This window comes from Strigops habroptila, chromosome Z, assembly GCF_004027225.2.
Source record: "Strigops habroptila isolate Jane chromosome Z, bStrHab1.2.pri, whole genome shotgun sequence".
Lineage (NCBI taxonomy): Eukaryota > Metazoa > Chordata > Aves > Psittaciformes > Psittacidae > Strigops > Strigops habroptila.
Window position 1 is genome coordinate 92,859,563 of NC_044302.2, and position 25,501 is coordinate 92,885,063.

The 25,501-nt window shown below is 46.3% G+C and overlaps 1 protein-coding gene across 1 annotated transcript; it reads left to right on the plus strand.

The window, feature by feature from the left end:
• Nucleotides 1-446: 446 nt before the first annotated feature.
• Nucleotides 447-14,115, plus strand: AQP3 (aquaporin 3 (Gill blood group)). Its single transcript, XM_030469817.1, has 6 exons — nt 447-683; nt 9,374-9,500; nt 9,670-9,807; nt 10,970-11,088; nt 11,722-11,939; nt 12,637-14,115. Exons 1-6 carry the CDS (start codon nt 576-578, stop codon nt 12,803-12,805), a joined length of 879 nt encoding a protein of 292 aa, XP_030325677.1. The 5' UTR covers nt 447-575; the 3' UTR covers nt 12,806-14,115.
• Nucleotides 14,116-25,501: the final 11,386 nt, after the last annotated feature.

Here is a 25,501-nt window from a genome sequence, read left to right on the forward strand (position 1 = left end):
CAGTACAGGTATGGGGGATCAAACCCTCCTGCCCCACAATTTTGCTGCAAAAGCCCCTGCAGTCTCTGAACCAGTGCTAGAGCACTCATCACTTTGACATCCTGCAGGAGCTTGGGAGGGAAGGCACGCTGAAAGCAGGGCACCATGCTCACGCAGGTGGGCTAAGGCACTGCTCAGTCTATGCATTTATCTTTTATGTCTCCAGCTGAAGCTGGAGAGGGACAGATGTGGCCCCATGTGTTAGGTGCTCAGTGGTGAAAACAACAGGGGTTTGAGCAGGACATGTCTGCCACATTTAATTTGTCCTTCCTTTGAAACTCCTGAACCTTTTGCTCATCTATGCAAGCAATAAAGCAGAAAACCACCCGCTCTGCCTCATGCTTAAAAGGAGGGGGGGGAAAAAACAAAGTTGGGTTTGAAGAAAGGGTGGAGGGGGTGTGGTTACCCAGGAGGTGTGTCAGGCACCACTCAACTTACTTATAAGCAAAGGCAGCTGCACTAGGCAAGAAATCTTGCTGAGACTTCATCGGCTACTGCTTCTTCTCTGACACTGCTTGACCATCACCTCTGCTGCGATGGGGAGGCAAAAGGACATCCTTTCTATTATTGAGGAGCGCCTGAGGATCAGAAACAAGCTAGTGCGGCAAGCTCTGGCTGAGTGTCTGGGGACACTGATCCTGGTGGTGAGTCTGTGCTCTGCGCTGGGGATGCTCTCTGACCCTGGGTGTGGGGGGAAATGGTCCCGATAAAGGGTTATGCTGCTTCCAGAGTTTGCACTGGGGATGAGCCCAGCTCCAGTGTGACCTGTTGTGACACAGCTACTTTCCTGCTTCCTGCAGGAAAGATATCCATGCAAGTTGCTTTAGGTGAACTTCGGGGGCTTTAGGTTGAACTTGCTGACAAAGGATGGGCTCTGCAGAGATTCTTGGGTGTTCGGGGGCTTTTGTGCGTCTGCAAAAGAGGGAGCAAAAAGCCTCTGTGTAAGGAGCAAGTGGTTTGCGAGAGAGTATGCAAAACTTCCTTTCTGTCTGCCCTGGAATAGCTTCTTGGCAATGAAATACTGAAAGAGTTATCACCCGGGGAAGTGAAAGCTTTGTCCTCACCTTGTTTTGTTTTCCTCGTGCATCCTATGGAGAAGAAGTAGCCAGAATTTAAACTGCTGCAGTGGTTTTTTTGCTGTGAGTTCCTCAGAGTCTTATCAGCAGGGCTGCACGACACCACCGCAGCCTGTGCTGGTAGCTGATGGGGACCTTGTGCTCACCACGTATGTGACAGTGCCAAAGCTGCCAGTCGATGTGTTTTTTAAGTGGTGAATGGCAACAAAACTTTCCTGCTTGTTTTAGTGCTCAGTTTCCAAAGCAGTGGGATACAAGGGATAAAGCAGGACAGATAAATGTATGAGTACTTTAGCCTGTAGATGTTTTGAGTGGCCCTGGCTTGCTTTGAAGTCAAAAGCAGATGTGAACAGCTAGGACACTTGTGCGTGAGGAGTGGCGGCGGAATACCAGTGTAACAAAACTGGGACAGGGATATATGGCTTTGGGCATTTGCATCCAAAAAGGCAGGACTGCCCAATGGGCCACAGGTTTTATGCACTGGTGTTGCAGCAGAAATGAGCTGGTGTAAGCACAGTGAATATCTGCAGGCAAAAGCTCCTCTGAAGTGGTGTAAATCTAGACCAATCCTACAGGTTTCAGTGAAGTGAGTGTGGGTTTACACCACTTTGTAATAGATGGCAAGACTGTTTGGGGAGAAATCTAATGTTTGGAGCAGTTGAAAGCAGAGGAAGGCTTGATGAAGCCACATGTGCGCTTGGGGAAAACCAGGAAAAGACTGACAGACAACTATATGCTTTCATAAATAAGATTATTTTTTTGGTGAGGAAGTGGGCTACTGAGTCTTGTTGGGGGGAGGACATGGGACTCTGTGAAGACCCTGTAAAATGTCACCTTTCTTAAAAGAAAGCTGCTTCACATCGTGCAATGGCTTTACTGTCAGAGTGACCCAGCTTTGGTGATATGCAAACAAGTCCTGTTGATTTTTCAGAGAAGGGTTATTTGAAATTAAGGTGGATAGAAGATGATAGGAAAGTGGTTAAGAGGTAGAAAGTTGCTATCTGTGAATCATTGATGTTGCTGCAGTTCGTCTCAGGATTGAAGCAGGGTAGGACTTGTAAGGTGAAATTATGTCTCCTGCTAGCCAAGTTAATACTGCTGAGAAACAAGGCAAGTCTTTAACCGTGTGTATCTGAGCTTTTGGAAGGCTCATGATCCAAAAATTCTTCTTCTGACAGTATTAATTGGCACAACAGAGACTACTTTTCTCTACAGCCTTGCCACTCCAAGGCAGAGAGGAGCTGGAATGTGCTCTGAACCTGAGGAAGAGTTTGGTCCAAAATCGTAAGGAGACTCCAAAATGGGGGTGGTAATGGGCACCCATGAAGGAGGCTGGATGCCGCACTGACAGAAGTGAGCAGCACATGCCTTGTCCTCAGAAGCAACACACGTGATGTGTTTTAAAGTTTGCGTGTGTACAAGCAGAGCCCTTGTTCAGGAATTTCTGAGCTGGTGTCAGGGGGCAAGGGATATGTGTGTTGAGTTTAGTGACCCACTGAACTCCATCTCATCGGTCTTGTAGAAGTCACCTAGGACCTCCTACAGCTGTGATGCAGTGGATGGAGGGCTGTGGGCACTCTGTCCCTCTGGGACAAGATGGGGTGGGCTGGTGGGAGGAATAGGAAAGTCCCAAACATGGTGAATGCTCCTGGGTTGTCAGTCAAGAACAGAGTACTCGGAGAGGGAAGTGGGTTCCAGGGCAGGAAGCCTGCAATATCAGTCTGCTGGGAGTTAATCCCTTTCTATCTTGGAGCTGTCCCAGTGTAGTTGTCTTAATGAAGTGACATTCACAGTTTTTACTTATTTTACTTTTTTTTTTTTCCTTTTTTGTTCCCTACTACCTGTATCCTTTGCATCTTTTTACTGTATCCGTTGCCTGAAACAGAAGGCAACTTTCTTCTCCTTTCAAATGGCTTGTCTGGGTAGCAGTTTGAATTGCATAGTTCCAGGAGAGAGATTGTTGTACCTTGCATAAGTCCCTGCTGCCCACCCTGCCAGCAGACTGAGCTGGGTGTGCACACATTTAGCTGCTTTTGAGCCCTATAAATACCCGGTATGGGCTTCAGCAATAAAATACCAGAGGAAAAACTTGGGATCCATGAAGTTGTCTTCATGGGAGATGGAGTTAACAGATCAAAAATACATCTAGAACGGTATTAGGAATGGATTTAATGTTCAATATCGTTCACACTGAAATCAACTTCCTGAGCCCTGAGGGAGGGAAGCTGTTGAAAGTTTGCAGCTTACTTTAAATTTCACTATGTAATGTAAAACTTGTCCCACCGTGGATATTGGCACGGCTTCAGCTTCTTCCCTCTTTCCTCTCACTTGCGTAATGACTGCAGCACTCAAACCTTTCTACAGCAAAGCTATTTCAGACCCCTGCAAAGTCTCTTTCCCAGCAAGAATTAACCTAGTACTCTATTTTATTTTCTAAGGAGGTTGTAAATCTAGAGACCATGAACACAGAACAGTGCCTCTTTTTCTGAGATAAGATAAGAAAAATAATCCAACTGAGGCAGCCAAGCCCTGAGTAGCACGAAGGCGAGGTGCTCTCTACTTGCAAGTTGCTTTGGCTCTGTACTACGCCTTGCACAATGTGGTTTTGGTCTATGGGCAGCGTCCTTACTGTTACTAAAATAGTAATGCTGATTCTACCTTTCCTTTGATAATTAGGGTGACTATTTTCACCCTTCAGAGTTCACTTCCCAAGTGGCTGGAAGCACCACTTGCTGGCTGTAGTTAAGCAGCGTAAATGCTGAAGGCATTTTCCAAGTCTCTTGCTGTTTGTGTTCTTACTGTAGCAACTCACTAAAGCCAGATTTCCAGTGGCAGGACTCTGTGACTCCCTTAAAGGCTCGATCTCCTAGCCTTGCTCTGCTGGCTATAAATACCAAAGCATTCTGTTTGTTTTTTACATCTGCAGGACAAGGTTTTTTACGTCTGCTGTTTGTAATTGATTTCCAAGTTGGGCTAACTGTGATTCACCGCTGTTGAGGCACAAAGAAAGAACAAAACAATTCCTAATTGCTTTTCAATCAGGGCTGCCTTGACTTTGTAGCCAGGTGGTAGCTGTTTGGGGTATGAGTGTGCTGCAGACCACAGAAACCAGAATAGCAAAGTGGTTGGGATGATCAAGGCGAAGGGAGCCTCATTTAACTGTTGGCAATGCAGAGCTTGACGTCGCCGCTCATCCCGCAGCCATCCAGGGCGGCACAGCAGTTCCCACAGTCGCTGTTCAGTTTGTGCTGATTTTCCTGCTTGTGGCATTTGGAGAATGTGATCTTTATTGTATTTTCAATTTTTAAAATCTATTTTCTCTGTTAATGCTTTACGAGGCTTTAAAAAGGGCTGGAAATCTTTGCTGTCAGTGTGTTGAGTGTTGATGATTCTTCCCTGCAAAGGATCTGTGGTGCAGAGTTGTTGTAGTGTGTGATACTATGTGTGGTACAACTTTTCCTTAGACGTTCTTATCTCGAGTCCTGCAGCCCTGCCTGGCTCTGGGACAGCATGTGGTGCAGAAAAAGCCATAATGTGACAGACCATCTGCTGCTGCCCTTCCCCATAAGACTGCTTCTGTCCAAGCAGGCTCCATGCATGCTGGGCAGAAACATGGACTGTGAGGTCTAATGTTTTTCCTTGCTTTGCAAATTGTAAATGATGACCACTCTGGTCGGTTGAGAGACCCTTTGAGGAAAGGCAGAAATGGTGGTGTTACTTGCACTGTCTTTGTGGATGATGGAGGTTGTCCTGGCCACATGGGCCATAGAGCTGAGAAAGATCTCTGCATGCTGCTCGAGCAGAAACAGTAATGGCAATGGATGTGTCTTCAGATCTACCCACATTTGGGTCCTGCTCCTTGGGCAGAGCAGCAAGAGGCTGTGGGGAAGACTTACTGTGCCTTTAACTCCCCCTTGCTTTGGGCTGCAGACAAGGAGTTTGCAGGTTGTTTTGAACTGGTTATGAAGTGATAGCTCACTGTTCCCTCCCTCCCTCCCAGCCTTCCCCTTGAAGGGGTGTAGGATAGTTGTAAGTTTCACTCTGATATGGAGAGAGGTCTTCCCTTGTGTGTCTAATGCTTGAAGTCTTCCATCAATATCTCAGGGTCTCTCCCTTCACAGCAGACCCAGGGCACCTTCTAGCATCTTCCCCACCAACTAGAGGGCAACAAGTGCCTTTCCCATCCACCAAGGTGATTAGGGTAGATTTACAGCAGGCTTCTTGCCTAATCTCTGCTTTATTTGCTGGCTGAAGAGGAAAGTTGTAATTCAGGTAATAACACTCCTTCTGGGCTATGCCAACAGAACTTTCCCATCTTGATTCAGAGATCAGTTTGTCTGAAGTCCAGGAGCAAATGTACCCAGGCCTTTTGTGTTGCACCTGAAGGTGTGAAAAAACACTGGCAAAGAAAGGAGAATGAAAGAAAGGGAAGAAACCTGGCTGAGCACTACATTCCTCTTGAGCTGCTTTCTGCAAGGTCTGCCTATAAACTCAGATGGCCTTCCTGCTTTTCTATTTCTTTTCCTTCCAAGGTCTTTTCCTACCAGTCCTGACTGGCTCTGTGTCTTTCTCATGTCCAGTCTTTGATTCAGGATGTTTTCACCTTGGATGACAACACCAAATGGCCATTCTCCAAACATGCCCTGCACAAAGGGAGTTTAAAGGTTCCCAGAGTAAGAAGTTTCACCTAGCGACCTGCTACCTCTTCCTGGTTTTGCTGCTTCTGGCTGTCCCCTCCCTTGTACCAGGGGTACTGCTCCCCTCTGGTGTTTGTCAGCCCCTTCACCTTTGAACCAGTTCAGCTCATGGATCCTGCAGAATACGGATTTTGTTGTTTTTCTCAGTGTAAGGAGTTGGATCAGCTCATGAGGAGTGAGAAGCTTCCCTGTTGACCCAGAAGGCATTAGATGTGCTAGAGCCAGTAAGATGAAATTAGGGAGCAGGCTTCCATTAACCTGGTAAATGGATGCATTGACCTCAATTCCTAGGAGAGTAGCTTTAATACATCAGAGTGATGTTTTGTTGCAATCATTTTATTAGCACTTTAAAAGTGCTTTTGAACTTGGCTAGTGTATCACAGGGGTATAACAGGTGGCTGCCATGTGAGGTGCTAACCTGGGTTTCTGTTGGCGGTGATGTTCTTCTGTAATGTGTTGGGTCTTTTATTTCATTTTCTTTGTAGCAGTGTTGGAGGCAGACTATTAAGATCAAGAGAATGAGAGAATGAGTCATCTTCCCTTGGGTGTGCATCACTGTCCGTGACCATAGTGGTATAATATTGTGTATGACTTTTACAACCATTGCATGCACTTAAAAGCCACTGGTATGGACACTGAAGTGCTTTTATACGACCTTGTTGCTTTTACACTCAAGCAGCTCCTAAACACTTCTCTGCAAGTACTGGTAAAGGAAGAAATGGATGCTGAGGGTCTCCTGTCCCTCCCTGCTGAGGGAAAAGGAACCAGAAAGAAAACTAGCAAATAGCAGAAGTGAAAATAGTGTGGTTAAAAATTGGAATAACCACTACCAGAGTAGTTATTGTAATAACTACTGTAACGTCAAGCCACTTGCCACAAAAGCAGGGGTGACCATTTTTGAACTGGTTCCTAAAAGTCAAATGCGATGGATGGATGTCATGTATAAGAATATATGTTCATGCTGAGTGGATGCCACCGTTGCAGGATGGAATTGCAGACTTGCATGCCAAGGTTCAAACCTGTCCCTAAATATCACCTTACACTTTTTAATCTGCTGAGGGTCAAGTTTTCTACTGTTACACTGAATTAAGCCAAATAGTGCTCAGGGCTCATCTGATAAATAATTGTAATGCTCCTGTGGAGTGGCTCCAGGGTGTTTTTGCACGGCCCATAGACTCTCTTCTGCGGAAAAGCTGGAGAGCTATTGCCAGGATGGGGGAGAGGAGGATGGGGAATAACTTCTTGAGAAATGGCAGAGCTGGCATTCCTCCAGGTTAAGGGAAGACCTTTGTGGCTGAACAGGGAAGTGGAGCGGGGGGGAAAAGCTTTACTCTGTGGTTTCTGCAACCAAAAGGTATGTGGCTAATGAGCCAACCACCATCCACTTGCAGAACTGCCAGTTCTTTCAGAGTGAATAACAGAAATGCTTTCATCACTAGGAAGAACCTGGGGTCAACCCTGCTGAACTCGGATGTCCACTGCAGCTTTTTGTGGGTCCACACCCCTCCGTGGTTAGGCTGGTGTGCTGTGTGGCCTTAGAGAGGCAAACACCATGGCCAAGTACTCTCTTCAAACTTCTGAATAAAGCATGCTGGGGCTCATCTGGGATAAGGGAAGGAATGGATGTCACCCTGGTTGTTGGCCAGTATTTGTTTTCTCAGCTGGAGCTATTATGCTTCTTTTGGTGGTTTGGGAATAGCTGGGAATGATGGCTCTGTTTGCTGCACAAGAACTCATCTTTTCTGCCTTTGGGCCATCTTCTCTGCCATGGTTTCCCAGCTGGGCAGCTCAGTGTTAGGACACTGAAGGGCCTGTTTTGACTGCACCCTGTATAGAGCAGTGCTGGCCATTCTTCTTGTTAACTAACGAGTTCTACAGGTTCCTTTGCCCTTTCCACATAAGGTCCTGTGTTGAGGATCTGACCTCTTGTCAAGAAGCACCTGTGTACAGTGTCCACCTTGTGAGTCAGACTGCAGCCTACCTGGTTGCTCCTTTCCCTGTAGGCTGTGTGAAGTGTTTGCTTTGTTAGTAATTCATCTGTTGTCAAGGGGGTGGGAGGGGAATAGTTAGGTGTTTTTTGGCTTTGCCCCTGATCTGCATTGTGTGTTGCTCAATGGTCATGTTCAGTATTGGCAGGAGGGGTGAAGACAGCTACTCCTGCTGCCTTGGGGCTTATTTGGTGGCTTATCCCCTAGGAGCAGATAATGCCTCTGTGGCAACTGAGTAATTCTGGGATGATGGAGTTCACATAAGCAGAAAGTCTTGAGGATGTATAGATATATTTATGTGGTTGGAAGATTTAAGTTAAGCCTTGACCCCTAGATTTGAGGATCTCTGGAAAAAGCTGGAATCCCTGTTCCAGTTCAAGGATTCTCTCAGTACCTGCTTATATGGTAATCCCTAATGAACACCAAGAATCAGTTCAGGTGGAGCCACTGGAAGACACAAGCATATAGATTTTTAGGATTAGTGCTCCTTAAATTACAAGATGAGTGGTGGTAAGATTTGGCAAGGCAGAAAGCCTCCAGCTGGATGAGTGGTGAACTGAGCTGCCACAGAAAACTGGTTTGGATTCTTAAGATTCTGCTTTGGATGGAAGCATAGTAAGATGGTGTTTGGATGTGGTTGGGAAGAGAAGGCTCATCTGTTTGGAGCAAATGTCTTTCAGCCAAGAGCATGTGTCTCCATTAGCTACTACAACACCCTTTATACCCAACAGAAACAGCTTTTGTTCCCCCGAGTGCTTGGCACACACCTGATCTTGGACAGAAGGCCAAATCTCTGATTGTGCTGGTGGTGGTCTCTCTGGAAAATGGACTTTTCTTGATGGTGTCTGTGCCGTTTTGGTGCTGCTGAGACAGGCCAGCTGTGTTGCCCTAATCCTCTGTGACATGGTTTTGCCGTAGGAAGAATATGGGTGGTGTGGAATGTGCTCGGAGGAATGGTGTGGGCTGTGCTCAGAGTGGCCACAGCAGAGTGGGGCTTGGACAAATGTGGGCACCTCAGCTCTAGGTGCCCCAGCCCCTCACTGTCAGCCAGTGCCACCTGAAAGAAGACTCCATGAATATCAGGCTGAATATGGCCTTCCATCATGTCAGTATTTCCAGGCAATAGCAAAACTATCCCCTGCCAACCTATGTGTCAAAAAATCGTTAGCCTTTTTTAACAATAAGGTACCCAGATCCCTCACCTGAGCAGTTGCACTGTAAGTACCTCGGTCCAGGATGCTATCTGGCTCCTTCTTCTCACCTACCATCTCAAAATTAGATGGCTGGACAAAGACCTCCAGCCTCCTGTTGTCCAATCTTGCTTTTGGTTTTGGCCCTGGTTTTGGTTCCCCCTGACAAGAGGTAGGCTTGTCCTGTGTCATTTCTCCTTCCCTGCTGTCCCTAGAGATAACTCCTAGATAATCTGATGAAAGGTTGAAGCTTTGAAGGCTTTGAGTCATGGATGGGCTGTTATGGTGCTTGTAGCTCTAAGTGGAGCTGTTGCAGGCATCGGTCAGCAACTTGTCCTGATGTGAAACGGAGAGGGTAATTTTAATCCCTTTTTCTCTCCTAGCTGTTTGGCTGTGGCTCTGTGGCACAGATTGTGCTCAGCAAAGGGTCTCATGGAGGTTTCCTGACCGTCAACCTGGCCTTTGGCTTTGCTGTAACGCTCGGCATTCTGATCGCAGGACAGGTATCAGGTACGTTGTGTTCCGTGTGGGCCGGATTTAACTTGTGATGATTGTTGTGTAGACCTGGATAGCTGTACCTTTCCTATTTGGCACTGGTACGGAAACCAGTGTCCCCTGGCTCATCTCTGGGACCTAAATTCTGCCTGTAAAAGTACACTAATCGCCAGCCTCTCTGCAGGTGGACACCTGAACCCAGCTGTCACCTTTGCCATGTGCTTCTTGGCCCGGGAGCCCTGGATCAAGCTACCAGTTTATGCCCTAGCTCAAACCTTGGGGGCTTTCCTTGGGGCTGGCATAGTCTTTGGACTCTACCATGGTAAGTGAAGAAGCCTTGTGTGTTTATTGGGGTGAGAGTACTGCTCTTTGTGGCACACTGCAGGGAGGCTTGTTTCCAGAATAGAGAGAACCATTTTCTTGCAGAGCAGAGATTTGACAAACCCCCTTACCGTGTTTCTGGAGGGGGGTTTCCTATTCTCATGATGCTGGTTTCAAGCATCCTTCAATCAATCTGAAGGCCAAAAAGCACTGTCAATGTGAACTCTTTGTCCTTGAGTAATGATCACTGGGCCTTTGGATGGCCCCTTTTGTATCTAGTGTATGGTCTAAACCAGATCTGTTTTGGATTGGCGGAAAAGCCAATGAAACATTAGTAGTGATGAAAATTTTATATCTGTGCACCTTGGAAAGCATAGTAGAAATCCAGTTCATCATGCGTCTGTTCCTCCTGACTGATGTTCCTGGAAAAACTGCCACCCCAGCATTATCACCTTAGAAAGAAGCAGGGGGACATACCTTTGTCTCTGTAAATGTCAGGACTCCAATATTGGTTACCTTCCTACTTGATGGTCTCTTCTGAAGAAGAGACTTCATCCCATTTCCTTTCTAATCCATAGAAGACCTACCTTCAGAAGTGTCTCTTTTTCTCTCCACTAACCATGGAGGGAAACTAGACAGCCCACCTAGGTTGGTTATCCATCTCTCACGTAGTGGTAGGAAAAGGGCTGACTGCTCTACAAGATGACTTCAAAAGGTGAAACTAATTGTGTATTGGCTTAAAAGAAAGTGCACGATCAGCCCAAATCCTATTTGCTGCAGATCATATTTGTAGCAATACCTCATGTCAAGATACCGAGACTGATACCACAGGCATTTGGGTGACCTGTGGGAGAGATTTGGAATCACTTTAGTTTTACTTTTTGGCTTTAACTCTTTCTGTGTGTGTGACAAACAAGAAATATGAAGATCAGGGACTCAGGCCTTCTGTACCTGAGCCTGACTGGTAAAATGCTGTGGTGGATCACACTCTAAATTTTCCAAATGAGTGTTTGCTCTACAGAAAATGGTTTCACAACACAAAACACTCTGGAAATTCTATCTCAATATTCATGGCTCTGTGGAGCCTACACTGTAGTAATCTTCCAAGCAGGGTGATGTGTGTTGGAAAATGACTGACCTGTCTGTCTTCCCATCCCTTCCAGATGCCATCTGGGATTTCAGCAATAGTAAGCTGAGCGTGGTAGGACTAAATGGCACTGCTGGAATCTTTGCTACCTACCCATCTAGGCATCTGAACCTTGTGAATGGATTCTTTGACCAGGTAAGAAGGTCCTGGGAGGATGCAGGTACCTTGGAAGAGAAATCTTTTGGGTTGGCTATGGGCCTCTCAGTTAGAGAATGGATTGTGTTAAGGACATTAACTAGTGGTATTACACTGCCCAGGATACCAGGGAAGAGGATTTCACTTGCTCCCAGCCTCTGAAGAACCCTAGTATGAGGAAAAAATGGTTCTTTTTTCTCCTGCTGTACTACTGTGGATGTTGCACAACTGAGAGGTCAACTGAGTGTGGGGTGGTGGTTGGTGTTGGAGGTGACTGTCTCCTCCTTAAAATTGCTATCCACCACAAAGGGACAGCAGCCTCCCAGCCATGGCAGGTTGGAAGCAGGTTCAGGAAGAGGCTGCTCAAACAGTTATTCATAGCTGTTCCATGGGTAGGAAAAAAGGTGTGGGCTTGATTGAGTCTGTGGGCTGATTGAGCTGCAAGGAGCATGTTTCACTCTCCCATTCCCACACGTGCTCAGTCTACCATGGTCTGATGATGCCATGGGATGACTTTGTGAAGATACTCCAGTTTAGAAGTCCTGACTGCATGGGACTTCAGAGGAGTTAAATAACTTGGTTAAAAGATTAATGTGATTAAATCCTCCTTTTTTTCTTCCCTGACCTCCTCAGTTCATTGGCACTGCTGCCCTGATTGTTTGTGTCTTGGCTATTGTCGATCCCTACAACAACCCTGTCCCCACTGGGCTGGAGGCTTTCACAGTTGGCTTTGTTGTCCTCGTTATTGGAACCTCCATGGGCTTCAACTCTGGCTACGCTGTCAACCCTGCCAGGGACTTCGGGCCTCGTCTCTTCACAGCCATTGCTGGCTGGGGCTCTGAAGTGTTTTGGTAAGTGCTTGTCAATAAAAACCTTGTGCAGCAAGGGGTCCAAATATGTGGTAGCTCTGACACCATAAAGGGTCTCAGCACTCACGAGGTATCTTTGGTTTGTATAAATCTTCTGGGGGAAAAAAGAAAAAAAAAAACCCCAAAAAACCAAACCAAACTCCAACTGCTTAAGAAATTGCAGAAACTGGGCAGTTTCCAGTGGTGGGAGTAATGACCCAACTTTGCTATCAAGGTGGAAATCTAGGAGCATCCATGAGAAGTTCAGGTGCACCTGGAACATAAGCCTATCATCATTCTTCTGGTGGTAGAAAATGGAGGGTGCTTATGCTTGGATTTTGTTGCTGCTGGAGACAGTTGAGAGCAAAACAGGGTACGTGCTACTGAGGGCTACTTTCCTGCAAGCAGTGGAAGGGAAGTGAAGGTGCCTAGTGCAGGCACCGCAAGTGCTTCTCTTCTTTCTTGGTGGAGAGGCAGTATTGGAAGTCCTGGAAGCAGCTGTTCTGAATAGCCTGTCACCTGGAAATGCAGAGAAAGGCAATATCTGCCTTGGAAGTTGCCATGGACATGTGGCTAGTATTGTCTTTTGCAAGTCAATGGTGATGTTTGGAGATTATCAGCTCTTGCATTGTTCCAGACTCAAACACGAATATCCTAAGGCTTAGGCTCTTACCTTGTGCCCTTTCTTTTTGTTTTCCAGGGCTTGTGAACATTGGTGGTGGGTTCCAATCGTGGCTCCTTTCCTTGGGGCTATTGCAGGAGTGATTGTCTACCAGCTGATGATTGGATGTCACGATGAGCCTTCTCCACCTGCCTCTGAGCAGGAAACAGTCAAGCTGGCTAATATAAAGCACAAGGAAAGGGTCTGAGGAAGCTGCCAGCCAGGTCTGGCAGACATTCGTTACTCAGGACTGCAGGTGGCAAAGAGGAAGGAGTTAAGAAGAGCTTCAAGAACAACAGGAAGATATTTTTTTCCTGTCTTGAGATATTTTAGCCTTTTTAATGTATATCCCTAATGCATTTTCTTTAGGCATTTTCCTGTGTTTCCCCAAATGCAGTATCATGTAATCTTTACTTATTAGAAGGGGGTGGAGGACTGTAGGAGTCAGAAGAGAAGTGGGCATTACTGTCCAGCACCTGCAACATGGGCCAGGTACTTAGGAATCTGGAGTTCTTTTGGACTGTGTTGCTGGTCTTGCCTGTGAACTTGGCAAACTGCTTCCCTCTGTAGAGTGGGGATCGTGGAAAACTTAAATTGTTTTGCTAGCATCGAACGGAAACTCCTACATCCTCTGAAAAATTTGCCTGTGACTCTACTGTGGGTCAAACTCATGCTTTTGCTCTAAAGTCAATAACTTGGCACCAGGAATGAACTGGTCTAAAGGATTTCTGTTGGCCAAACTGTCTATATCTCCCATTAATTCCTAGAGCATCATATCAATCAGCTGATCTATAGTGTCAGAGCAGAGAGTTAGAATGCTCTGGATCTTAATTTAATATTAAGATAAAGTGTTTACAAACCACTGCACCCTGGTGTTCTAATCAGAATTGTTAACATTGCCAACTCCTAGAAGATAACATTGAACATTGGAAATCATTGTTCTAGCCAGGGGCTAACCTGTAAAGAAAGCTTGGCTCCCTGTAGCAGCCTTTCTAATTAATCAGCTTTGTATATAAACTGCAAGCAGCTAATAACCAAGTTCCACTGGAAACATGGTGTTGCTACAGTTGTGTGTGTTCATGTGAATTTTACAATAGTGTTTTGATTTTTTTAAATAGATTTTATATAAATATACTCCTTAAAGCTGTTACTAAATACCAGGGTTGGGACGAGTTCATTTAAAGATGCATGGGAACTGCCTAGTCTCTGACAGATTTGAGATACTGTTGATTTTCCCGGGGTGGCCTTAGGTTGTGGCATTATGTTGCTGGAGTGTCTCTTTTTTTACCTATTGGAGTTACTGGGGTATCCCTGGTGCTCATGACTGAGAGACTGAGGTCAGGCACCTCCTGTACTAGCAGTGCTGGCATCTTAGGGGATTTCTGGCTCTCCCAATACCATTTTACTATAGAGTATTTGAAACAAGCAGTATCTGTTGTGAAAGAATTGATAAGTCCCATGCACTAAAGAAACTCTTTCAAAGCCTGTTTCTTTAATGTGTGAATTCCTTGAAATATGTAACTTTGTGCACATTTCCAGATGCTAAAATGATGTATTCTTTTTTTTTTCTTTTTAAAAAATAAAATATCAATACTCACTGCAAAACTTTAGTGTTGGTTGTATTACTAAGCAGCTGCCAATAAACTTCACCCTTTCCTCTTCAGCCCATAGGAGCAAAAGGGAATTAACCCTTTCAGGCAATACATATGCATGTGGCTGCCCCATCCCTGGCAGTGTCCAAGGCCAGGTTGGGGGAGGCTTGGAGCAACCTGGACTAGTAGAAGGGGGTTTGAACTGAATGATCTTTAAGCTCCCTTCCGATCCAAATCAATCTGTGATTCTATGTTCCATTTGCGTTTTATTCCTTTCCCTTTTGGGCTTGGCTTTAGAGGCAGGTGGGAGGAGATGTAGTTGCTGTTCTCAGTATGAAGGTGTCCTGCTGCCAGGCATCTTATTCTGAGGACAGAAGAACCAAGAGATCAGCAGTTGTCTCTTGCCCTTTGTGCTGTTTAATTCTCTTACTATCCTCTCACTTAACACGGTTCTGAGTATGCAATCTTACTCCACATTCAGCATACTGTCCAGCATCACCCAGCATATTTCATTTGTCACTTTTGTTAGCTGTGCCGTGCAAGGAAAGGTATTACAGGCATGAACCAGTGCTCACAGAGTTACACAAACAGCTTTCTTCTAGCCTGTGTCCTCTGTAAATAGTTATTGTTGCTCTTTGGCTGATGTGTGTATTGCTGTGTTTTTCCTGTATTAATTGTACTGCCTTAAAATAACTCATAACTTCCTATATGGTGCCATACTGAACAACTTGGTGATGTGTGGATGAATGTGGCTTCCTGCAATTCACCAACTAGAAGTCAAAGGGCTTTTCACACGAAAGTTGCGAAGTTTGATACACTCTACCTGCAGTCAGCATGCTGCTTTATTACATTACTATCTTGAAAGTTTATCCCTCAATATCTGTGTATATAAGTATTGTATATTACTGTGATCAACTAACATAGCTGCAGATCAACTAAAAATTCCCATTTCCCTTCAGGACTGTTAGTCCATTTTTTTTCTAGTCTTCTACCACGTTGTATCTTCAACTGACTTGATTGAGATTTTTACTACAGATCTTAAGACTTTTTATTCAAGGTGATTTGTTTGTTTGTTTGTTTGTTTTTTTATCTTGGTGTGTGGGTTGTTTTTTGGGTTTTGGTTTGTGTTTTTTTTTTTTGTTTTTTTTTTTTTAACTTTGGCACATTACCTACCACATTCCTTCTGTTTCTACCTGGCATGTAGATAATTGCCTTTCTCTATACGTTTGCCTTACTTGTGCCTCAATGGTGTATGCTATTACCCTTACTAAAACTGCAATGAAATACCATACCCAGTTCAGCTTAATTTTTTTTTGTCCTAATCATATCCCCACTGTGTAAAGCTTTGGCTTTTCTGGAGAAGTGTCAAGCACTGCTGAATAAATCCATTACCATTTAGAAAAGGGCAGGCACAGCCTGCCATCAGCAGATAGACAACTGGAGAAGTTAGCCTCACGTTCCAGAAGGGTCCGTCCCATATGGGGCATGAGACGGACAGCACTTTGCTAACCCTGTAAGGAAGGCAATGCAGAGAATAGTTTAATATGCCACGTTTCAAGAGACCTAGAAGTGTTATTAAAGTGGGGGGAGGGAAAGATGGAGTTCACTGCAGATGGTATTTTCCCTGGCAGCAGGCACCCTTAAATTGCTGCAAGTCAGGGTTCTGTTTGTTTTCAATTTAGCTGCCTTGAGAGAGCTTCTGGGTGTTATTCACCTGGCAGGCCCATGCAAACTTGAAGCTATTTTTCCATCATACATGAATTTCAAAGGCAATGAATCATCTTGTAGTTAATGCCTTGCTTTTAAGTCACTGGAAAGGTAAGACTCATCTGGCCAAATATAATCATCTGAGTGTTAGGTCAGATTAACTCTGGCTGTCAAGCTATTGAAATATTCTTACTTTGTAGGAAGAAATAAGTCCACAATTTAAACTATTCATGCTTGGCAAGGAGAGTAATTTATGACTGGAACAAAATGCTGAAAGTTGTTGTGGATTCTCTGTTGTGTGAGGTTTTCAGATTAAGTCTGGCTGTCTTGCAACAAGGTCTTTCAGTTAAACTGCAAAGCCTACTCTTCAGAGCAAGTCCCACTGGAGGAAATTCTCAGACCTCTGTATTACAGAAGGTCAAGCTGACAGGGATTGTCCTTTCTGACTTTAAAACCTATGATATTTACAAGGCCAAGTGGCCAAGTATTCAGATCCTCTTGGTTCCCAGCTGGCCTAAGCTCTTTGCTGCAGGTGCTCTAATGCAGTGGCATATCAGCTATGCCCTGGGGAAACCTACTTTTGGTTCCCCATTCTCCTGCTGAGACACATGCCTCAGGAGGGTCTTCCAGGTCTGTTTCCTTTGCCCATCCATGACATGGCAGCAATAGTCCCATCTCTTCCAGACCCTGCTCTTTTTCACCTTGTGGGAGCGAGGTGGCATTATGAAACAAATGGCCAATGGTGATGGGCACTGAGGCATGGATGGGAGGATAACACAGCCTCCCTCTGCGCAGCATTTCTATCTCAAAGGGAGTTTCAGCTTTCCATCTGACAGCGCTGGGGATGCAGGAAATAGTTGGCACATGGCTGACAACCTTCACACATGCTTGGTTGCACCAGAGCTAGTTTCCACGTGTGTCCAAAGGAGATCAGCACTGACCCATCAGCTGCTTGCTCTCTTCTGTTCTCCCTGTCACTTTCACCTTGGTTCATTACATACTTTTCCACCAAAAAGAGCCACCAGGCAGCTCTCTGGGAGAACAGAACATGGCCAAGGTCATTATGAGAAACTCTGAAGGTGTTGCAAGAGATTTATCCCAGAACAGGCCAAAGAAGAGAAGGACAGGTCTTTGCCTGCCTTCCTAAAAAGAAGGTGAGAGATGTGATCTATAGAGGAGCAAACCTGGCAAAGACTGGGCAGTGAAGTCTGTTGCATTCCTTGCTGCCTCCTGTAAGTCTTTGGTAGTTCTGCATGCTCAGGTTATGCTGTAATCCCAGCTTTCCCGTGCAGGCAAGGATTTTGTCCTTATCTAGTATGTCAAGGCAGAAAGAAGTCCTAACCCACCACCCAATTCCAGCATGCCTGCAGTCCTGGTGTGCCCAGGACCTCTGAGTTTGTGGGCATTTGACTTTTGAGGAGCCTCTACAGCCTTGTAAGAGCCTTGGACACGTCTTATTAAACCACCTTGGTTGTTATTTACTGTGTAAAGAAACAAAAAGCCATCCTGGCACCACAAGCTCCTTGTTAAGCAGGAGGTTCCTCTTCACTGTTCCCCATTCAAGAGAACAACGTCCCTCACGAGATTTCTTTGGTGCAGAGGGTGCACATGAGGAACTCCAGGCAAATGTGGCTGCAACCCAGCTGCTGTCATGGGGCTTGTCACTGCTGCAAAAGATTGATTTGGCTGGAGAACTGAGCACAACCAACTGCTCCAGGAGGCTGGAAATGATTATACAGCCAAATGAGCTTATCAGATTGAAAGTATTTTCATATCTAACCATATAATAGTAACAAAAAAGCCACACTGGAAAAGGGAAGTTCAATACTGTAAAGATGTGAAAGCCACAGAGAGGAAGACTCAGTCAATTTAAGGGGCAACATTTTTTTTCGTGAAGCAGCTTGAAATATTCTGCCATCGAAGTATTGTGTTGTGGCTTGTATTTAGCATTATAGGTGTAAAGGTGGGTTGAAACTTCAGTCATTAAAGATTTCAAGATATTCTTTTATTTGCAAAACTGGGTTGACTATTTAAGGTTTCCCCTTGACCTTCTAATGGCAGTCTGAAGAAAGAGTGCATATTAGAGTTTCTTTGTTAAACTGTGTGACCAGCTTAGGGCCAAAAGGTTCGTTTTGATCTGTTGCTCCTAAAGTGTCTAAAGAATTAAAAAGATCCAGAGCCCAATCTCTATTAACCCATCTTATCATCAAATTGTCTTGGTTGCTGAAAGCAGCACATCTCCGCTAGCAACAAAGCCCTCCCAGTTCAGGTGAAACAGCATGGATAGCTCAAGTCTGTGTTCACATTTGGATAGGTCTGTGCAGCTATGCTGCTGAAAGACATGTGAGGCAAGAGCTGCTGTTCTGCTGAATGAAACCGTTGATCACCTATTTACCATAGCTTCAGGCAGCCCTGCAGTACCTGTATCCCTTGAGTCTGGGGATTTGTTTGTTTGTTTGTTTGGGTTATTTTTACAAATGGTAGGTGTACAGAGGTGTCTGGAATTTTGTAAGTAAAACCAGCTGCATAGAGCAGGCATTGAACGAGATATACAGATACCCGAGGAAATTTATGATGTGGAATTATGCAAGTTATGAAATCCAACATAAACAGTACTTACTAAAAAGTGTTCCATCAACATAAATGGGAAGACAGAGTCAATTTTGGATCATTTCCCTTGCCAGGAAAGGTGCCCAGTGGTATGTTGGCAATACCTGTGGGGAAGTGGAGAACATCACCAGATTTCTGCACCTGTGGAGCCCCACTCCCCACGGGAGTGTGGCTGTATCCATTTAGATGTGCTTGCAAATCCCACAGGGTGGGTGTCTGCGATCACACAAAATAACCAGGTAAACCTGGATGCAAGCAATGTGGAAGTCTGAATTGTTGTGGGGTTTCCTCTAGCCGCCCCCATCATTCATTGGTCACACTGGGAATTTCAGGTGTCTTCTTGAAACAGTCCTTCTTGCAGTCCTGTCTTGGAGACCACCACCTCCTCATTCCCATTCTTACACGGGAGGAAATAGTTGCCCTCCATCTGCTGAGTTTCTGCCGTCTCATGGACAACTTTCCCCCTTGGTGTCTGAGCTGCCTGCACTTGCTAGCTGCAGCTTCATCTTGCTAACCCATCACTGTCTGTGGGTTTGGAGGATGTGGCCAGGACATAAAGTTGGATCCCCAGCTCCTGCAGCCTGGTGCAGTCGCAGTGGGCCACCACTCCCAGGTCCTGGTGCTGAGGTGGAAAAGCCTAGGAGGCAGGACTAACGTGGTGTGATCTCTCCTTTAGCTGTACTTTTCTTCCATGACTGGTGACTGCATGACAGGGGCTTTCTTAGCTGGAGGTTGCGTCAAGAACATGGAAATTAGTGACCACCCTTGAATACCTTTGCCCTGGGGTCCTTTTTTGATCCATTCTTACTTTTTGCCCTGGGCACACCTTGTGACAATAAACATTAGCATTTTATTGGGGTCCACTACCTGAATTGCTCACTTTGGTGAGAAGGTCCAGCCCTCATTCTGCCCTACCAGTGTTCTCCTCCATGCTCCCCCTGGGGACCCAGTCCCTTCTCAAGCTGGGACATTGCTTAATGCCCTGGGAGGAGGATAACAAGGAGAACAAGTTCTCAGGCTAAAGATTGCCAACTAGAACACACCTCTGAAAATATAACAAGAAATGTGCTGCCTGACATGGTGGTTTTATTGATTGCAGGATCACAAATTACCTTAGCTCCCTGCAGGAAATTAGCACAGTTTCCATCTACCCTGTCTTCTACTCCCCCCTGCCTCACAAGGTCATCCACTTGCTTTCTACTAATTTCTGCTGCTGGCCTGGAACTGGCTGAAACATCTCCCTTGGGATCTGGAGAGGTGTTCTATAAAACATCCCTCCCTCCCCTGCACTTTGATTGTCTCAAATGAAAGTGTCTTTAACTTCTTTCGCTTGCTTGCATAAAATCTTTTAATTAAAGCACCAAGACACAATTTATCTGTACTTGTCCATGAGTCTACCTCAAGTCCTGTGTGGCTAAATGATGCCAGGCTTCGTAGGTGGTGGCAGAGGGGGAACAGGCACCCTTTGAATGCAGCCAACCATCATGACCCAAGGGTAGAGGATGGCAGTTCTTGCCTGGATTCTGGGATGGGAACTTCCTCCTGTCTCCAGAACAGATAAGGACTCCTTACCTGTTGCCCCTGCTTGCCCATGGGTGCCCACAAGCAGTTACTTGGGTATTGTGGGGTGATTTGGTGCCCCTCTTTTGTTACTCCGGTGGCAGTTGAAAAGCTGGAATCCAGAATATGTGAGACCCAAGTACAAGTCATGAGTTATAAGAGCTGCCAGTGTGCTCCCACCTAACCACCACTAGGAAGGAAAATGTGTCTCTGAGTCCTGTGATCCTCACCATATATAGTGTGGTTGTAATGAAGATGAATGGGATGGGGTAAAGAGGCAGCTGGGGGACTGGTGAGGTCTTGTAATCCTAAAATCACTTTTGCTCCAGGAAAAGTACTGAATGTAGAGTAGGTATATATTCGTGGATAGGATTTACCCTCTTCTAATATGGGACATTCAGCATTCACCTGCTTCTCAGTGCCTGGAACACCACTAACTGTTTAAACTCATCACTCTGTCCCTTTGCTCCGAGTGGAGCAAAATAACAGAGTCTCCTCTATCTCTGAGTAACAGGGACCCAAAGTGACGTGTTGCCAAACCTCTCACTGTGTCTTCCAGTGCTGAGCAGACGTCAGGCAGCGCAGCCCAGCCCTGTGCTGACCCAGATGGACAGCTGAGCTTCAAAAACACACCAGAGTGATGTATGCTCCTGATACGGGGATGATGTTTGTCTCTCCTTGAGTTCCACAAGATGAAGACAATGGTGTCTTAAGCCTCCAGACTCAAAAGCCAAAATACCGAAAAGACCTCTGGCTTCAGGGACTAGAGGGTGGAGGGATGAATGTGCAAGAGTGAAGACCCAGCAAAGGGGTAGAAGCTGGTCATATCTGAGCCCAGCAGCCCTTGAGACAAGTGTAATGCAAAAGGGACAAATAGCAGCTGAGGAAAGTCTGGGAGCCCATGGTTCTGCTCAGACTAGGAAGTGATAGCATGAGCTTTCACTGAGTCCATCTTTAAAGGAGAACTAAATTGCTTCATTCACTGTGCTGACTATGGGCTCAATTCAGACGCCTAAGTGGGGTCCGGAGTCATGTGAGATGCCCTGTGGAACCCTGCCTGGCTCTAGCTGCTACTCCAGAATGGCTGAGGTCTCCTGCAGGCGATAGCTTCAAACCCCATGTAGATACCTCCGACTGTCCCGTGTGTGTGCAACTGGGTCATGCCCTGAAGATCACTGAACTGGAGCTGAATTCCTCCCCAAGAAACTATGGCCTGAGCAGAGGCAAAAACTCAACAAACCTCCACATTTCTACTTCCTTTGTGGTAGGATGCCCATTTCCACAAAGGCTTAAGAATGGCACAGGGAACAGATGAATTGTCTGCCTGCCCCTGTGCCCTGCCTCCAACAACAGCTGCTTACACCTCCCTACCCTCTTTAGGAATGCTGCAACAGAGGGCAATAGAAAAACACATGGATGAGGTGGCTTTTGAGCTCCCAGATGCTTTTCTTGGTTTGGCTTGAGTTGTGACGGAGTTGGTTGAAACCAGCTCTCTTGAGGAGCTGGAGTAACACTGCATTTACATGCCAACTGAAAGGAATTCATTGGTTTATACTGGGAGGGGCAACCACATTCACTGTCCCAGGGAGGAATACTGATGTTGTCTCATAATTAACATTTCTATTTCTTTAATTTTCTCACAGGGAGACAACTTCCCTGCCAGGCAGGCTTGGCTTGTCCAAGGAGATCTTCAACTGTTCTAAGTTGTGCTTGAGCGTATAGCTACACCTTTCTGGACAACCTTGCAAAGGAACATAGAATCATAGAACACCCCAGATGCCGGAGTTTCTGCCTCCCATCTCTGGGAAATGGCCCCAGCTGGACATTCCCTGCCAGAGGCAGCAGCTAAGGCTCAGCCTGGGCTATCAGAGTCAAAAGACATGTAGTTTGAGTCAAGTAGGCTGGTTTCCCTGTCCTGCCTGAACCGAGCACACTCAAGTGTTGGTCTCGCAAACATGTCATTTCACATATCAGGCTTTTATTATGATTGTGCCCTGTCCCTGGCCAGGAGCCTCAAACTCAAAAGTAACTCAAATGGCTAATATCTAGGCAACATTCACCTCTCAGGTATGAGTCACCGAGACAGCTTGTAATAGCTGAATTTTGTGCCATGGCTGGCATCAGCTCAAGTCCCCGAAACAATTACATTTTCACTTAAACCTCCTGGGCTCGCTCGCAGCCTCTGAACTCCACCCAGCACAGAACAGCAAAGCTGCTGTTGCCCTTTAACTTTGCTTTCCCTTTCTTGCTGCATTGCTCTAGCCAATCTCCAGCCAAATTGTTGCGTGTCTGAGTCCTTTCCTCTCATTTACCTTGTGCGCACTCAGGAAATGTTTACAGCTGTATTGGCCCTTCAGGAGGGAAAAAGCTGATCATAGAGGAGAAGCCATGCTGATAAAACTCCCCTGAGCCAGTGCAACAGAAGTACTGGCACCACATCCATAGGACAGCCACAGTGCAATAAATCCTTGCTACTCAACTTCTGGGATCAGGGATGCTGCTCCAGCACATCGGGAGTATGTCTGGCTGGAAGCAACTGGGCTCTCCTACCAGTCTTGCTGATACTCATAAGCTAAGTGGTCTTACGAATGGCTGTGCACTTCCTACTTGCTTCATGTGCAGGACTCTTGTCTGGGTGATGTGGTCTCCCACCTTCCCTCATTTTGAGGCTGGGCTTACTGGGAGGACAGAAAGCAGAAAAGCAAGGAAGACCCTGGCCCTGAAAGTGTGAGGGCAGCAATCATTCTGCTTGATTTTAGTTCAGTGACTTTAAAGCCTTGAGTTCCACAAATAAAACAGATAAAAAACTGGGCTCTCGGGGCTCTCCTGAACTGCAGAACTAGGGGAAAAAGCTGTTTAGTGTCTATAACCAAGGGAAGGATAGCACAGGATGGAAAGCCTCTGGGACCGCCCTTGGTCTCAGGAGATGGGAGCTGGTTTCGGGAGGGGTGGATCTCCCTGCTAGTGCCACAGGCACTAGTGTCTCTCCTGCGGTGTGCATGCCAGGTGCCTGGAAGTGAGGAGTGGCGACACAGAGCTTTCCCACGCCTGAGACCCTTTGGTGGTCTGGACACGAGCCTTTTTGTGCCTTTAAAGTCAAGGGAGCAGCAACACCCTGCCCCTGGGCTGGCAGGGAGAAGGTGTACACTGAAGACAGTGTTGTGCACTGATGGAGACGGCCTGTACACAGCATTTGCTCTTCAATCATCTTGGTTAAGTGGCTCAGTATTTTCCCTTCCCATGACCTCTTCTCCACTCAGCCCCTTTATGCACCTCTTCCGCGTTTCGGCGTCTCTGAGATTAATTTGTCTTCCAGGTTTTGTCCTGTTCTTCTCTTTCATTAAGGCACTCTTCCTCTTCCTCCTCCTCAGTGTTTTTCCCTCTAATCTCCTCCCCCCTCATCCTAGGAGACCCCATGAGCTTCATTTGTACTTGTGGGTCATGGAGGTGGGAGGGGAGGACCAGCCCCTTTAAAACAGGCTGGGAATCTGGGGGTACAGGGGATGTGGGAACTCTTGCTCCTGGCTAGTGTCCAGACACGTTTCTCTGACGAGCTCTCATAAAATATTCCCAGCATTTTATCAAAGAGTCTTGTCATGGGTTTGTTTATTATTTCCCTTCAGGGCTTGGTCTCTTCACGGCTTCTTCCTTTCATTTTTGAGGAGGAAATGCTTGCAGTTCAGTCAGTCCCTGGGAGGAAAGTAAGCTACAGGGAGAAGGGGTAATGAGAGACCTCTCCTGAGCAGAGGTAGCGCAGCTTTATGGTCACCTATGCCCTAAACATGTGGGAACCGAGCTCAGCCCTCAAGGACACTGAACTGGGAGCTGGTCACTGGAGGAAAGAGCAATGACAGCAGATCAGGGACAAAGGCTGTGTGCTGCCCCTCTGGGCTCTCTTCCTCCACATGTTCCTTGTCCTCCAAGGTCTCTGGCCTTGACCAAGCTTCTCCTCCTACCATGCCCAAACCTCACTCCCTGCAGGGGTCCTCTCTGTCTGCTTACCTCCCAGCCGGTGCACCACTCAGCTGGTTCAGCTGAGCTTTGAGCAAATCTGTTTAAATCCTTCCCCTTCCTCTCCTATTGAAGCCTGGGTCAGTGGGGATTTCACCAGGCAAGGTGCGTGAGGAACTTCTCCATGGTGGAGGCAGATGAAGGGGTGGAGGCAGGTGAGTTCCTGCCTGTCCCTGCCTTTGTCCCATGCATGATGCCACGGCGTTGCCTGCGGCATCGTGTGAGCCTGAGATCAGGGCTCCCTCACCCCACGCCTTCAGGCTGTTTTTTCTCCACCCTTGGTGTGCAGTGCTGTCACTTTGCACCCTCCCAGTGTTTTCGAAGTAGCTGCTACACTTGTGCTATTATCTTCACTTCCTAACATGTTTCCCACATTCCCTCAGCCTCCAGGCCGTTTTCTATCTATCTCAGTTTTTCCTGCTGAAGATCTGCCTCCCCATCACCATGTCGGCAAGTATTAAATATGTATAAGCACAGCATCAGGAGGCTCTCAGGGTCCTACGAGAGGACTTGCAGGTTAGACAGCCTCTATTATTTTCTCCTGTGTCACCTCTTTTTCTTTCCTTACTCTCTTTCCTTTGTACACATTTGGGAACTTCATGAAACATGACACCGAGAAACTCCACTTCAAAAACCGGAGAAAGCCTGAACAAACAAATGAATGAGAAGAGGGGCCAGAGAGGAACTTTCTCCATGATGTATGCCCTTGCTAGTAGCTTTGTTCTCCTATTTTCTTCCTTCCTGGCACCACAGACGCCCCATGTCAAAGGGAGCAGAGAGGTGTCTCTGAGGGAAGGTATTTGGGTTGCAAATGAGTTCTTGGCTATACCTTGCAGTATCAGCTGTAGACCAGGTAGATAGGCAGACAGTTCTCAGTAGTTCTTCCTATGAGGTTTTATGCAGCTTCTTCAAAGGAAACCCAGGAAAATCTTCTAGTGTGATCTGTGTGCAAACAAGCTAGTGGCTTCAAAACAAGCTTCATGTCTGCCTTGGGTCCGGAGCTCACACGGTGCTCTGCATCTCATGCTTTTAGCATATGAGTTCTCTGCAGGCAGGGAAACCTACCCACACAAGCAGGGATCTCTTCTGCAGGGGATAATTTGCTCTTGGAGACATACAATGAGGAGATGATTATCCGCCTCTGTCTGGCTTCCCCTGGAGACCAGGCCTATGTGATCATGCAGTCTGGGTGTGCGAGGGGATGAGTGTGTGCATTTCTCGGCTCCCCTGCCACCTCTGAACCACTCAATCCATTGCAGGCAAACATGAAGCAGTGGCAGATGCAGGAGTGAAGAAGTCCTGAATAGAGTACTGAGATGGTGTTACTGACTCCACCGAGGGGGATATTAATAAGCATTACATTTATTGGATGACAAAGACTCCACATGCATGCAAGCCATGAGAAAACAGGTAACTGCCATGCA